This window comes from Pundamilia nyererei, unplaced genomic scaffold, assembly GCF_000239375.1.
Source record: "Pundamilia nyererei isolate P.nyererei 1_Seehausen unplaced genomic scaffold, PunNye1.0 scaffold00058, whole genome shotgun sequence".
Classification (NCBI taxonomy): Eukaryota; Metazoa; Chordata; class Actinopteri; order Cichliformes; family Cichlidae; genus Pundamilia; species Pundamilia nyererei.
Genome location: NW_005187459.1, coordinates 2,287,816 through 2,304,895, shown reverse-complemented (window position 1 = coordinate 2,304,895; position 17,080 = coordinate 2,287,816). Strand labels below are relative to the sequence as shown.

Sequence of the window (17,080 nt, the reverse complement as noted above, 5' to 3'; positions counted from 1 at the left end):
TATACTCATATTAGGTCTTTGTGTCTGTTATTTTTAATGTACTATTAATGTGTTGTCAAGGCAGTTTAGTTCAGCTCTAGAGAGAGTAGGTTATAACTAGAGGTCAAAGTTCAGACACAAAGTTACAGGAGAATGTCGTAAGAATTTAATACATTTCCTCATTTCCCTTTTTCTGCTTTTTTCACAATATTTTTTCCTTAGCTGCTTTTTTATAGTCAAAATGGCACAGAGTAAATGCACATTTCACTTATCAACAGTGAAAGTAAAATATAGAATACATGTGTGCGTTTCTGTCCTCGCAGGTACTCCCGTTCCCAAGCCAGGTGATCTATAATCGTGTGGGAAAGTGCGGCAGCCGGACGGTGGTCATCTTACTGAGGTTACTCGCTGAGAAACACCAGTTCAACCTGGTCTCCTCTGACATCCACAACAAAACACGGCTCACTAAGCATGAACAGGTAAGGTAGCCCAGATCGCACTGTGGTCCAATGATGCATGGATTTAAAAGACTGGTAGAAGATTATGGGGAAGATCTAACATGTGATAACACATTATATTGTGGAACAACAGAAAGAACCAAAAAACTGAACGGAAACAAAAGAGAAAGCACAAAATATAGCAAAATCTATCTTTTTCGTATTATATTTTGTGTGTGTACATGTTTAGATGTTAAGACATCTTTGTGAGGACAGAACATTGTCATGCTACTATACTTGTGAGGACCAACAGTCATTTATGGGGACAATATGCTCTTCCCAAGAGTTTGAAGGCATTTCTGAGGCTCAAAATGTGGTTTTAGTGTCAGGGTTACAATGAGGTTATGGATAGGTTTAGGTTGAAGGTTGGGATTAGGCATTCATTTTTGATGATTAGGGTTATGGTAAGCAGTTAGGGAAAGCATTATGGCAATGAGATGTCCTCGATAAGATATGAAAACGAGTGTGTGTGTGTGGGTGTGTGTGTGTGTGTGTATACAATTCAGAATTGTATAAAATTATGTTGAAAATCTCTTTGGGGTGCTGGAAGCTCTAAATAAGTCTACGGTCAGTGAAAGCCCCAAACAATATCCTAGTTCATCCTAAAAAATCATTTGCAGTTCAGCTATGAAAAAAAACGTCCTTTTAATAGTTCATCAAAAGAAGAAAAAAGAGGCACAAGGCTTTCAAATCTGCCAGCTGCTCTTCAGAGCAGTAGATGCAAGCTTAGTACCAAAAATAAGGTTCGCCGAAGCACTACATCTCACATGTAAAACAATACAACAAGTGTACTGTACATTACACAAAAAGATAGCCGAACTATCAAAAGTCTACATTGGAGTCCCTTAATAGCAGTTTTGGATCATTTAAAACAATCTAAACTTAGTTTGCCATGGAAATGTAGCTTTTTTTTTTTCTTCTCTTCCCTTTTACTTGGACAATTTAATCATCCTGGAAAATATGGGGGAAAAAAATGACACTAAAAAATAATTTCTTTCATGTGAGGGTTTGTGGTCTTCAAATCCGTCAACTTTAAACTGTTTCCTAACTCATTCATCATTTGTTTTTATATGAGTGTAGTTAAACAGGTCTAAATCATTTCACTGTTAAACAGCCAGATGATATTGTCACATCCTTCGAGTAGCAGCGTGTGTCCCCCAGGTGAAGCTAAAGCAACTGTGCATTGTTCAAATAACTGTGTGGTCAGTGTCAAATTAACAGCAGCGGTTTATTCAGTGCTTGTTTTTGTAGTTATTGTGAGAAAAAGACTGAAGGATCATGAATCTTCTTTTATTATTTCCTGGAATATCTTGAGGACATGAGCATTGGGTTTACAGAGGAAAAACTGCGTTCCTTTAAAAATACCACAGCTTTTTAAGACGTAGTGCTCAGCCATGCTAGTAGGAATAAGAGTGAAAATGCTAAGGTGTATAAATAATGCCCTTTCTTAAATCTTTTTCTAATTGATATATGCAGTACTGTGCAAATGTCTTGATCCACCCATCATTTCTATAGATTTTGCTAGGAAAAATTGAAGTTTTTGTAGCTAAAGGGAAAAACAGAGTATGTACAATTTTGAAAATCAGCATTTGGTTGCCAACCTTCATCCTTCAATAGACCCTGAACTCTCTTAGGCAAACTTTCTTGTAATTTCTGTAAATAGTCTTCAGGAATAGTTCTCCAGGCTTTTTGAAGGACCTTCAAAGCTCTTCTTTAGATGTTTGCTGCCTTTTGTTCCATTTCCTGTCAAGATGATCCCACACTGTTTTAGTATTGTTGAGGTCTAGGCTCTGAGGAGGTCAATCTATAACTGTTTTTCTATCTAGGTATGGTTTTAATAAACTGGGAGTGTGATTGGGATAATTGAATCAATTTGCAGTGAGTCCTCCAAGTGAAAGGATGAGCCATTATTGCTCAAAAAAATACAGCTAACTTATTGAAAGTGTTTTACCCTAATGATGCTCACGGTCCAAGACCAGGAAAATCAAGTTATTATTATTCTAGTCTGACCCCACTACAGCATCAGTATCCTTTCCACTTGCCCATTCAGCAAGGTTAATCTTTGAGCAGCAATGAGCCTCTACCTTCAAGAACATAGTTCATGGCATCGTTTTCAGCACCATCCTTTCATTACTTCCACAGTTAGCACCAGGATGCCAGTTTCCGTTTCTTCTATCTTACTTTTTCAACATACTTCAGTATGTTGAAAAAGTTGCAGGCAGCGGGGTTGCCAGATGCAATTTCTCTGTCCTACTTGTTATATTTATCTACTCCAACTTCTAGGACCAGGTTGCCAAATCTTTCTCCATCCCCACAGTTGACCATTCTCCTGGGTTGCGTTTAGCCTCGATAAAACATAGCAACGAGATGCTATCATATACAAGTATTGCCTCAAATGGGATTACGGTGGTCTGTGGCGTACTCTGTCATTTAATACAGCAAGGTGTATTACTGCTGACTGGGTACACTTGTGACAATCATTCCTCGTAGTTCAATCAAGAAACTATAGGAAACTGATGCAAATGAAATTGCTCTTAAGTGCCCTTGGCTCATCTTTGGCACCAGGATGCCAGTTGATGTCCCATCATTTCAAGTCTCTTTGGGGCTGCGTTCAAAGAATCTGCATTCTCTGCACCAGCTGGTCTTGTTCCTTTTCTTGCAATAACAAATACATATATGCAGGGAAAACAGATAGATCAAGCATTCCATCTATTAATGACAAGCCAGTGTTGCGCTATGTTTTTGTCCAGCAGGGTTTACAGGCACGCTGTGTTAAGTTAAACATCCAGTGCTTGTCAAACCCATTAACACTCTTTACTCTCTAAACCATTCCTGTCAGAAACCACTGACGACATTTACAAATTAAAAATCTTCTGTACCTCTCTCTGGCACATCAGTCTCACTATATGGCTTTTAAGTGTTGGCAAACTGATGCACTGATTAATTAACAATTCAACCTGCTTCTTCATCAACTTTCTTAGTATAAGTTGCCAGATGTAAATACTGCTTATTGCATTTTCATCATCTGGCTACATTTTAGCTACTGGTTGCTATGTCCTTGAACTACTGAGAGCCAATTCTCCGTTCTACGGATGCCAGCTCTATAAAGTCTGGTAGTGGATCCACATCGATAATAACAAAAAGTGACAACATCCTCCAAGTTCCTCATGCCATGGTAGGCACCATCTAATTCTTACTCTGTGAAACTCAGCAGCATCAGTCTGATAGTCCTCCTCACAAAATGTTCTTCTTACCCTTTCCTGCCCCAATTTGCTCCCTCTTCTGGCACTTGATACTAGCCCTGTGCATCATCTTTCTTGACCAGTCATTCATTGCCACTCTCTCGCTGCATTGTTTACACCCTTGCTTATCAGCATAATTACCCATGACAGCTCCTCTAAATCACAAATGCGCCTTCGGTGACCCCGCTTGTGAGTTTAAATGGTATCTTCTTTTAGGAACTTGACATTTAAGATGTCCTCCAACACAAATTAACTCTACACAGATGCCACTCCTTTCACTGGTATTGGGGGGTTTTGCAGGAACTCCAAAGAAGAACCATTAAGAATTCAAAGAATCGGTCAATATCACTAAACTCTTTCTTGTCCGTTCTTAGCTGCCTTTAAATCTGTTCTGTAGTAACTGCAGCTCTGCTTTGGAGGCATAAAGCAAATTGATAAATCCATTTTCATTCATGCAGACAACCTAGCCTTGGTAGAAATATCTATGTGAAGAAGAAACTGCCATCTTTGCTTTTATCTAATGGACCTAAATTGTCAAACTTTCAACAGCTGTCCTGAATTTTCATTGTTGCTACTTTCATCTCCTATGCCCATCTTTTCCTGTGCATTAAAATAGCAAATGTTACAGTAAATGTTGTCTTATTGGCATCAATGTCATATAAATTAGACACCATTTCAACCGTGTCTACTCATCACAAGCCTTCAGCATCAAATGCATCTTTATCGCTGTCTATCGTTAACTTCTGATCTCCTCTCCCGCAGCATCGAACTTTATTCAAAATATGCTCGCAATCATCCATCATGTATGCATCAATTATGCTCCTGGAGGTTAGGGTCTCCTTTGCGAGCTGCCAGTCCTTACCTTTGTGTGGTCTTACTTCTCTCTTTTTTGTAGTGTGGGTTGGAGTTATTTAGAATTATTGTATCATATACCAGTCACATGTACTTTTTAGATTTCACTTTTTCAGTAATGCAATGCTCTTTTAAGCCATCTGGGCAAAAAAGAAATTTAATCATGTGGTTGTGTGGGAGTGCTGCAGTAGTGACTCACATTTGCAGCCTTCTTTCGAAGTAAGGTACTGCTAACCACTTGTGAATGGTCAGCAGACACTAAATATATATAACCATTACTGACCAAACTGATGTAAATATTACACTAATATTGAAACAGTTACTTGTTTGCCCATTCATCAATCTCTGAATGCTGGCTGCACAGACAGTGGCAGAACACGGTTAGTCTCATTAATTCACGGGGTATAAAACATCTTTTTAGAAAGACTGTGCACATTCAAGGGGGGTCTGGTTAAGAGTGTAAGTCTGTGCTTGTGTTTGTGTGTTCTTCTCGCATGTGTACTTCTGTGTTGACTTACGCAGATCCAGACGCATGTCACCTAAGTTTAGAAATGCTGGTCTCATCAGTTGTGGTTCTGGCTCTGGACTGCAGTTTTGGATGGGTTTCCTGCTGGCACTCCCAGTAGTGCTTTAATGGGTTTGCCCAGGGTCGATGCCTTGTTTGCTGATTACCAAAAGTGATGGTGCCATGTTTCTCTGGAACTTTGCAAAGCTGCTATGGGCTTTGAGGCACACAGTATCGTGAACTATCTGTGCACCAGAACAGGCTTAGTGAAAGAGATTTGTGGCATTTCCTGAATAATAATTATAAAAAATAAACGTAAGACCTTTAAAAAACAAGGAGAAAAATTCTTTACCATCCATTTGTCTGCCATCGAAGTCATGATTCCTACCACTGTCTGGCCAAAGATAAGAGTGTGTACCTTACCACACTTACTGATTATTTAGGCTTATAATAAGTTGATTGTGATATAAAGGCAAACTGAACCCAGGGCAGCAGTCAAATCTTTCTGTGGTTCCCCCTTCGTTTCCCCTGATGAGCCCTGTGAGGACACCACCAGAGCTGTGGGGAGGAGGTAGTAGGGGCTCGGAGGGTTGCAGGTATGCCTGGAATCTCAGACCGTCCTCTACTTTCTTTCTGGTGAATGAAAGTGAGGTCTGGCCAGACGGACTAAAGGGGTGGGGCTGAAGAACACACAAATACAGCAAACGTGCTAAATGCATTCAGTGCCTGCATGTTAACCTGGGCGCGGGGGTGGGAACATCAGGGGAAAATGTTTTTTAAAATGTACGTTTATATGCGTAATTCAAGTAAAGTAATAAATGCTGTAGAGTGGCTTAACAAATTCCACAGTGCTAATGAAACTCTTACATTTTTTTACTTTTCTAGCAGGAGAGATCCACAGAAGGGGAAGCAGAGTGAGTGGAAATGTACTGAGCCCAAATCTGATTGGGGCCTCAGATTAACCACTCTCCGTACATAAACAAGTATACATATTACTGTTGCTATCCAAACAGTAAGTCTATGACATAACAGCTGCCTCTATGTAGTTTTTTAAGAGCAGGTCATTCAAACTGTTACTTAACCGATCGGTTCATTTGACTGAGAGCATTTTAAATAAAGACCGAAACTGTAACGACAGGGAACATGACCGTTATAAGTAAGATTTGAGAATCGGCCCCAGTTTTACAGACGTGTTGAGAGTATTAAGAAACTGTTTATGCCAATTACAGTAATCTTTATTCTGCGACAATGACAATACTTTACGTCTTAAAGTGAAACCCAACTTACCAAGACTTACTTTTCACTTGTATTTTAAGATTTACTCTTGACGTCATGGATCATGGGAAACGGAAAGAAGGAAAAGTAACGCATTAAAGCAACTTTAACAAACACAAACACTGGAGTCCCAAACTTTTCTTAGCCTTACCTGATGGATGTGAGGAAAGGGTCTTTGCACCTTTCTGCAGGTCATGTATTCAAAAAAAAAAAAGTCTTGGCAGAAATTTCATGTAATCGACCTTTCTTTGCCTTGCATTTAGTTTGCTGCTGCTGGTAACCTCTGAAATAACTGTGCTTGGTCTCTCCTGGAGCTTGTTGATGGACACACAAACTCATCACTGAGAGAGTCTTGGCTCATTGACATCTAGCCGCTGTAACCTGGAAGCCAAGATTAAAAAAGAAACTTTCCAACTTGTTAAGGATTTGCCTGCAGCGACATTTTCTTAATGTGCCCATTATTCCCTTGTAATGCATAATTCACCTCCGCTGTCCTTCTGCTGTGCAGTAGTGGAGAATTTTAAATGTGCCAAGTTGGTGTCTTCTTCTCCTGCTGCAGCTTTATAGATTTTCGTTTTCTTCTACAAAGACTGTGTTTTCCTTTTGAAGGGTTTTGTGTGTACTCGTTGCGATAATGATCTAACAGCAGGCACCTCTCCCGGTAGAGTCATGCTCTGTGTATTGCCACTGGATGAAAAAAGGTGGACATGGACCAATGCAGAACACAAAGAAGCCCTTTCAGCCACTCTTTTTTAAAATAAATGAATGAAACCTTGCATGGAATGTAAAAAAAAAAAAACCACAACCCAACGACAACAAAAAAACACAAATAAAAACAGACTGATTTATTGAGATTATATTGTTGAAGTTCTCTTGCTCTTTTTCTGCACCTCTATAAAAGGTAGATCTCAACAATCCAGATTCCGCTAGATATGCAAGATGTGGGTTTAAGGTGCTAGAGTCACGTCTTACAGATCCTCATTACCCAAGCACACCATGCTGTTGAATTTGCAGCAATGTAGAATTGCAGATTGTAGACAGAAATGACTATGGCTCTCTGTAGCAACAAATATTGTTATTCAGAGGTGACAGTGACAGCATCTGATAAGTGTGGAGTATGGAAGGCATTACAAGAAGAACCAATTATATCTAAATCTATTATATCCAACGCAATGGACAGTCCACAAGAGAGGTGAAGACGAGTGCAGGCAAGGTGGAGTGGGTGGAGATGAGTGTCAGGATTGTGATTTGTAACAGAAGAATAGTGTCAGGGGTGAAAGAGAAGGTTTACAAGCTGTAATGTATGGTTTGAAGATGGCAGCACTGATGAATAGACATTAGGCCGTGCTGGAGGTGACAGTTGAAAATGTTAAGGTTTTCTGGGAGTGACTAGGATGAACTGACTTAGAAACGAGTATGTCAGAGGTACAGCTCAGGCTGAGCGGTTTGGAGACAAAGAGAGACAAAGGTTGAGATGGTTTGGGCAGAGGGGGGGAAATTGGGTAGAGTGGAATTGCAAGGAAGGAGGAAAGGAGGATAATCACAGAGAAGATTCACGGATAGTAAAGTTGGATGTGCAGAGGGTTGGTGTGAAAGAAGAGGATGCTAGGGATAGGGTGAGATGACAGATGATTCGCTGTGTCGACAATAAAGGGACAAGCTGAAAGACGAATACAACGAAAAGAAGCAATTATATCACAGCAGTTATGAGGGCAACCATACAAGTCCCATCCTGAAACCCTATGATGAGCAATTCAGCCATTTGGGTGTTTTTGAAGCAGATATGACAAGCTAGAAGTGGATGTCACTCAGAAGTAGTGGGATATAATGAGTTTTTAAAAACAAGATAGGTTCTTACAAAAGGACACCGTTCTTTATCTGACCTTTTTTCCTCAACCACAGCAGTCGCCGCTGATAGCCAGTAGAAAATAATACAGATTTGAAGGTGCTTCAATACTGCTTTCAGGAATTGTTAAGTATCAGAAGCTCTGTCAGTCTTTTATATATAGTTAGGATGGAGGAGTTGGGATCACTATGTTTTGTTCCCTTGTTCTCAAATCGCCTGCATTGTTCTGCCATTGAGCTTGTTTCGTGCTAGACATGGTCATGCTGGTTTCCATTATAACCTTGCCTTGAGACCATCTCTGCCCGTCTTCTGCAGTTAATTTTGTGGGTTAGCCTTGCCTCTCAGTACAGTCCTCAGCCTCTATCTCTCTGTCGAAACTGATGGGCAAAGTCACACGCAGACACACAAACACACCTTTTGACTTAAACTTCACATGAATATGACCTCGAGCTGTAATGTGCGGTCTGTTTCCTGGCTTTGCAGTGCTGATTCCTGCTCACTGGTCGAAAGGGCTTTGATATAGAGAAATAGGATGAACTTTATTGCAGTTTTATCACTGGTAAAATGAAAAGAAAAAGTTCCTGAAAACAATGTGTCATGTAATTAAAAGTGACTCTGGTGCAGGAGAAAAGGTCTCCGTAATTTGAGAGACTAAATGAAAGAAAATTAAAGTAAGACGAGACAAATGGGTAACAGAAGCTACTTGGACTTGAGGTACATTCATCTTTGGACTCAAAGTACCAGTGTTTTTTAACTTCCCCTGTGGCCATACTGAAAGACTGGGCCTATAATCTCTTTTACACTTATCTTCTGTCTTTAAAGGCTCAGCTAAATGAACTTGCCAAAGTTAAACTACACAACAGAGACTGGAATAAAGAAAGGCAAATGAGTAAGGGGAAAATAAATTCACAGCTTGCATACAAATAGAGAAATGCAGCTTAGTATATTTGAAACTGGAAAAGAGCGCTGCACTCTCACATCTTAAAGTAAAAGCCACTCAAAGTACTTAAATGTCGCTACAAGCTAGCCAATATTTTGAGTCATTGTTCTGTGTTTTTATTATTTTTAAATTAGGCATACTGCATCATTTTCTGATGCAGAGACATAGCTTGAATTAAACTAACTTTTTACATGTGTGACTTTGATAACTGGATCTTACATAGTGAATTACTCCAATATGGAACCTTTTATGTGAGGAATGACTAAGATTTTGGATCCAGTTGCTTAGTATTTATGCTATTCTGCACTCTGTAGTTGTACTTTTTGCTTGCCTCTCCATGCAGACCTGGAAGCCCAGTGGGAATCTTTTTATTTCATTTTCTTAATTGATTTATTTGTTCATTCTGCAGAGGGTGGAGAAACTTTGAATAACAGCTTTAGAGGTGTTGGCAAAATCTTGGCTAAAGATCCAAGATGTTGAGGTGATGAACATTGTGAGATGAACAAAACAGTGATATTACATTCTGATTCTTTATTGTGAATCCAGGCCGCCCCATAGCTATTTACATAATGACTTGTTTATTTTATGAGAGGTTATTTGAGGTCAAATATTTAACTAATTCAGATGGGAATTTTTGATTTCTCTTTCAAAAACAAAAATTAAAGATGCTGTTTTGTCTAAATTGTCCGTATCCATTGCAGATGTTTGATTTTATGCATATTCATTTTTTCCCCAGGTGGATCTAATGAAAAATATCAGCAGTATTCCTCAGCCATTCCTTTATACCAGACATGTTCACTTCATCAACTTTACAAGGTAATGTCTACAAAAGTATTTCATGAGTGTTGGCTAAAATGTGGGGTTGTTTTTTTTTGTTTGGGTTTCTTTTTTTGGTTCTTACTGAGTGCTTTTTATTTATCTGTGTCAGGTTCAAGATAGAGCAGCCTGTGTATATCAACATAATCCGGGATCCCATCAATCGCTTCCTCTCCAACTATTTCTTCCGTCGCTTTGGTGACTGGAGGGGCGAGCAGAACCACCTAATCCGAACTCCAGGGATGAAAGATGACGAGAGATACCTGGTGAGAAGCTTTTCTGCAGAGATACATTTTATTTTTGAAAAGCCTTAAGTGCACATGGACTTACTTGCTTAAAGTTCTCGTAGATATGCGTCTTATGCTTTGGGCTTTTGGGCTTTCGTTTTTTTCTCTCCTTGTTGTAAATGAAACAACAAGAAACCAAGCTGGTGAATAAATGTATTGCTTTTCTTATAAACAAAGAGGTTTGAACTCACCACAGCCTCGGAGACTAACAAAAAGGAATCATTACCAGAGCGGCAAAAACTGCGGTTCTTCAAAGCTGTTTGCTACTTGAGGCTGGCTGCAAAAGCAAAAGAGTTCCCATAAACTCCAATGTCGAAATGGTCAACTTTACAGGAGAAACATGTTTACGGCATAGTACAAAAAATAGTTTTGGCCTCTCGTGCTACGCTTCAGTTCACTAGAAGGCACCACATCCTCAATTTGATTTGATGGTGATTCTTAACAGAGAATGACAAGTGGCATAAGGATAGACCGAAGTTTGAGACAGCAGTTTGTGGAAGGCCTCAGTGAGGAGTGGTGGCTGCTCCCAGGCCTGGCAAATCCCCAAATACTAATGAGAAGCGTGAGAGCTGAGAAAAGTGGGGAAGGGTGGGGCACAAAATCGTGAACTAACTTATAGTGTAGGAAGGTTTATATAGTCGTGGAACCAGAAGGGGAGTGTATGAGGTGTGATCCCGAACCTGAAATTCAGATAAATAATCTAAAAGACAGTTGTTGAAGAGGTCATTCCTAACTGTTCAATTCAGTTCGGCCCCAACGATCAGATAACCCCCTGTGAGCAAGCACTTGGCGACAGCGGGAAGGAAAACCTCCCCTTTAACAGGAAGCAACTAGTTTGGGGGGTATTTGATCTGAACCTCTATTGTGGTTTAAGTCTCTTAGAATGGTTTTAATGCAGTTTTTGTTCACAAAATAAAGTAGGTCAATGGTAATAAACATGCTGCCTAAGTAGTCTGTGCTCAAGTTGTTTTTTTTAAAGATCTTATTAATATGGTAGACCTTTATCACAAACTGGGCCACACGGCCATGACTAAAAAAGGGAGATGCACACAAATGCCAATTAAAAGACTGTTTTTTCATTTATAACAAACAAGGAAAGAACTTCATGCTGTGTTTAGTCAGCATGATAAGAAGTGTAAATAAGTGCATTGGCAAAGAAATGGTGTATGCAGTGTCAGTTAGTGCAAAAAAACCCAGAGTCTACCTGCTGTCAGTCAGAAACGATAAGTTACTTAAAACATTTCCCAGTCCCCAACAATTATTTGTTCACCGATTTAATAACCCCAGTAAAACTCGCTCCTCCAGCAAAACTTACCAAACCCAGCCAAGTATTTTGCAAGTCTATCTTGCTTGTTGCTCATGTTGCATTTGCTCAACTGTCCTTTGTTTAACAACCTCCAGCTTGTCCTTTTCCATTTCCAGCTTTTGCCTCTCAATCTCCAGCTTTGCTTTTCCTTTTCATATGTCATTTGCAACAAAGTGAGTCATTTACATAATTTCCTTAGGGGTTAATAAATTATTCTGACTCTGATGATTCTGATTCTGCTGTTCAAAAGCCAGGTTTCCTGGTGTAACCACACGTGACAGTATTGATGTGTGATCAGCTCTCATTTGCACAGCCACTAACTCTCCTATTTCAGTCAGTAAATATCAGAAGGTGAACTTTTGTACAACAATCCAGAAAACCGTCTAATGGTGATGCAACAAATTCCTCCATCCCTGCCATGATTCAGTCTAAGACCCAGGAAGAGAGGGGAAAAAAACAAAGCCAGCAAACAGCATTGCCCCAGGTCGGTTAGTACATGAAAGATACAACATGTCCCTGAACCAAAGCGGAAAAGCCTCCTTCTGCTTACCTATTTTATGAACCCTAGTCTTCATTGAAATTAGAGGTGAGCCATTTAAACAGCAGCAAGCTGGTGACTCACCTGACACAACCAAAACAAAAAACCTACAACTAGCACAAATGGGCCACATTGATATGCCTACAATTCACCTACTATACTAGAGAACCATGCAATCACTGCTAATAGCTCACACCTGCCCAGGTGTACACACACACACACACACACACACACACACACACACACACACACACACTGGAACATTTAGTGCAAAAAACAAACAAAATCCAAAAGGTTATTTCAGATAGGAGAGCCTCCACTCTGCAACTTCGATGGCTTTTAGAAAGCATTGCCACACTGTGCCCAGGTGTTGACAGTGTTATTGATGGAAAATGGGACACAACAGCTCTCCAATGCCAGCAGATAACACCTACACCACAAACAGGCCAACAGGAAGGCAACGTGGAGTGGGTCATCACACTTAACTCACAGATACTAACCAAACTGGCTAAGGTTAGCTAAAAACTCACCACAATGAGGTCTATGTGGTCATAATTATAGTCCACAAACCACTTTGCAAAAATCTGATGTTCGCATGTTCAAATTCAATAACCAAATCAGAGAAGCTCTCAACAATAAGAAAACACACTCGTAACAGCAGGTGACGCTGTGACTTTTGAGGGGGCAAGACATCTGGTCGCCATGGTGTTGTGATCCCACAATATCCAGTGCCCACAAACTATAACAGTATTATTTAATGAGTCAAACAACTACTGAACCTTTTTCCTCTGTCTGCTTTTAATGCTGGTCCGAGTGCCCCAAACCCATTTGCTCTCATATTGACATTTGCTAAATCAGTGACAGAGATGCTTGTGATTTGAAATATGAATGCATTAGAAGTGTTTGACAAGCTAACACACTTAGTTGCTATGCGTGAATCACTGGTTGGCCGGTAACAGTGCATTAAATTTGAATAACTTTGGTTGCAGGCTCACTATTTTCGCAACGTGATGCTCAGTAGAGACATGAACTGAAATGTTGCATAATGAAGTCTTATTCTGGTGTTTCCATGATGTAGACTTTAATTACAGGGGCATGTATATTGAGGAATGTTTATACATGCTCTACATATATGTAGTAATGATACTATACACTGCACTGTAATTAGCCTGTAGGATCTCTTTAAAAAATGTTAAGAAGAGATGATCCTCCTGACGTTAATATTCTGCTTTAGCCCTTTTCTTCTGTATTTCTGTTTGTTGCTTTCTCAAGACAAATTTTAACTTCCTAAATTCAAAAATATAAGCAATATATTAAAACCACACTCTACTCTCTTTGAAGATGTTCCACATGTGGTGTTGCTCCAGGGTGGATGGCAAATTGTAAACTCATGGCAGTCTGACGCTAACCCAATATATAAATCTGATTAGGATTCGAATTAAAGACTCGATTTACCACATCAGAAACTTGATATCCTACATCTGCCTCACAGAGTTGTTTATCCCTGTAGCACCAGATTGAAGTCACTGCATACCATTTTTTTTAACTCTACCTACCATATGGAAGCATACTGTAATTTTCAAGCTACTATTTTTTGATCTTTGTGTTCACTCCATTCCCTTATATACTTTTTAAGCAGATGACAGTTAAAAGTTAAAAGTGAGATGAAGCATCTGATCGGAGGTCGGAAATCCCCCTGAAGTGAGACGCCCAAGCCTCATATGAAATTTAGGGGGAATCCAACAAAAACGGAAAACAGTGTGTCAAAACAAAAGTGAGGTCAAAACAAAATCGTATTAATATTTGTTTAAGATTAGGCACAAACTCTTCTCATTCTTTCCTCCCACAGTAAGTGCTATGAGAGACCTAAAGGGTTCAGGAGGCTGTTCTGAGAAGCTAACAAGAGGAGTGAATGTCATTCTGGCTTGAGTCTGACTCGCTGTAATTAAGTATTGCACTGTTTGCCCTGGAGTTTTGGACCATGTGAGTTGAGTTATTAAAGTATGCAGACCACAGGGGCCCCTTGCTACAGTTAAAGGAGAGGGGAAGGCTGTGTTGTCATCGACTAGCCTACCTGTGTGTGCATTTAGCTTTAGATATACTTATGAGGAGAAAGTATTCCAGAAATGGTAAAGAAAAGTAAATTTTAGATTATTATAATGCTGGTGCTTAATCCTTTAATTGAGTATATTGTAGGAATGCTGTGTTGTACTTAAATCACTAGAGTGTCTTATAAGGTTTGAAGTAACTGACCAAAAGCTCTGAAAATATCAGGAATTAATATGTTGATGGTGTTCCACAGATTTTGTCTTACTGTACTGGCATAAAGTGTCTCGTGGCAGCATCTCATAAATCAAAACTTTTTCAAACTCAGTCTTCCTTTGGTTTCCTACTTTGCTTTTTATGTTATTGCTACTCCTGGTGTTATTTTTGTACTGTCTTTATTAGCAACAGCAGCAACCTAGTTCTAGTATCTAATCAGTAAAACCAAAAAAACAGTTGTTGCAAAAATATGCCTTCCATCTGCACGGTGTACACGGCTGCTGAAAACAGTACACACTGCAGAATATGCACAAAAATGTATTATATGCAAAAAGATACATTTAGGGCTTCATGTATCAATTGATCGATCAAATATTTATTTCAAACATATAAGCAACAAATTAATAAACAAGAAAAACGAAGAATATCAAATCAGTGAAGAGCATCACATTCACACGACCATTTCCTTTTGGAAAAGAGGAGGAGGACTGCATTGATTCTTGGCAAGTCACCTCTATAGGGAGATTAAGTAGGTCTTTCATGGTTAAAGTTTCGTTGACAGTATTGGGAAGATGAATGTCCACACTATAAGTACAAATTCAAGTATGTACGGAAAGAGTACCCCTAATGTTAAGAATCACCCCTCAGACTGGGCATGGCTGTATCCTCCACCTGGTGTGCTTCAGCCTGCTTGCCCTGTGTTGGTTTTGTATGTGAGGTGTTGATGAAAGAGCGCTGTCAGTTGCTAGCCGGGGCCGAGGGAGCCTGATGCACGTGTTACTGAGACATTTCTGTGGTCGGCTTGGATTTTCCGTCAGTGCCCACACCCCCTTTTACATACACACATGCTACTTTATACAAAGGCATGCACTGGTCAGTTGAACATAGCACGCACACACATAATCACACTCAGACACACATGATATTTACCACATGCGCAGTTATTTTGTGAACCATTATGCAAATTTAAGTTGCTTTAAAATGCCAACTTGGAATGATGTGGTTGGATAATTTATATTGTATTGAGCTGAGTGTTTGATTGTTTCGTGTTTGTGTGTGTGCATGTTTTTTTATGAATTAAAACAAAATACAGATGCATCCGCTGACAGTACTAAATCAACCTCTGTCTTGCCGCAAAGTACAAAGTGCATGTGTGGCGGCCTACATATGAATACGCTTGCAAACACTTATAAAAAAAGAGTGTCTGTCCTCACTGAACCTAAAGGGCCCAGCTTTTTCTCAAGACTTGGAAATACTGGTTCGATCAGATGAGATTCCCACAGTAATTTGACATAATCCAACATTTAAAATGACAAGTAGACTTATTAAATAAATACACAAATTATATTAGAGGGTTTACTGGCAGCAGTCTTGCCTTAGCCTGCCTTGACTACAATAACAGACAGGTGGTGTGTCACGCTGTTGGCCTAAGGCACAACGAACACATGAGGTTCACTCATTACAGATTTTTTTTTTTTTTTTTAATGAATTTCTGTGGTTTGTGTAACATAACTATAATCAGTGTTTTGATACTGAGGAAAACCATGAGTGCAAAGCATAGGTCCTCACTCTTTTAATAATTAAAACCTAATTTGGCTTGCTGCCTTAAATTTCTTTAAGGACACACTGCAAACTATGCCAAGATATGTCAAACTTGGTCAACTTTGGCATTTTAACAGATTCGACTAAAGACATGGGAACAGATTCTGTTTTCTTGTGACAGGCTGCGCGTAAAAAGTGCCTAAAGGTAACGTTTTAAATAGTTTCTTTGCTATTTTGTCTGTTTTATGTAGACACGACGCTGGTTCATCCCTTGAGTTAGATGCCTTTTCCTGCTTGAATGATTCATAGGTCAGTGTTAAGTGGATTACCAACATTAAATATTAAATTCAGTCAGGAAGCCTCAAGACCATTTTGTAAAATTACCAGAAAAATAAATGGAATGGTTAAGCCCAAAATAGGCCTAAAACTTAAAGAATATTAAAATTACAGTTATTACCTCTAATCTTTACTAGAAATGCTGATGTACCTGTTTAAAAGGCACCCACTTGCTTATGTGTTCAAAAGATTAACTCAAAAAGCGAAAGCGTCTTTCCACTGCCTCCAGATAGCAAATACAAACAAAAGTTCTTTTTTTGTTTTCTCAAATTTGAATGCAAAACGTCCCATGGGAAAGGTTAACATCATCAATTACCCCTGATTTAATTTATGTCTACATTCCATTCAGTGAAATGGGAGACCATTGTACAGATTAGTGCCTATTTTGCTACAGTTTCTGTGAATGCTCTGTTGGCATAATCCACAGTGAGAAAAGGAACAATGAGCTTGAGTGTGCACACAGGAACTGTCTTTGAAATACTAATAAGGTTTTCTAAAGAGAGTGCGTATTGTCTGCACGTGTGTGTGTGTGTGTACGTGTGTGCGTTGTTGTATACAAGCTGTGGCTGGATTCCCAGAAATCGCCTAAATGTTGACGCATGAGGGTCTCTGTCAGCGAATGTGCCACTTCCTGTCTGTTTTTGTTTGTTTTAGTGTATATGGCTTTTGCATCTTTTACCATCAAAGAACATACTCATAATTGATGAAACTGGATCCACTCACATCACCATTCTTTAAATAGAATGGCGCTTCATAAACCTGTCATTAGTACCTGGGGATCTGCCCAGTCCGCGAGCTGCCTTCCAGTCCTCACTGAGGCCTTCCCCAAAACTGCCGTCTAGATCTCCATTCCTGGA

At 39.5% G+C, this 17,080-nt stretch overlaps 1 protein-coding gene across 1 annotated transcript in view; it reads left to right on the top strand.

Moving 5' to 3' along the window:
* The window catches only part of usta (uronyl 2-sulfotransferase a), a 56,529-nt gene that overhangs the window by 34,641 nt on the left and 4,808 nt on the right, over positions 1-17,080 (top strand). The window contains exons 3-5 of the mRNA XM_005734455.1: positions 303-458; positions 9,873-9,952; positions 10,065-10,218. Of these exons, the coding sequence (XP_005734512.1) occupies positions 303-458; positions 9,873-9,952; positions 10,065-10,218 (390 nt within the window). The remainder of the gene's footprint in view (positions 1-302; positions 459-9,872; positions 9,953-10,064; positions 10,219-17,080) is intronic.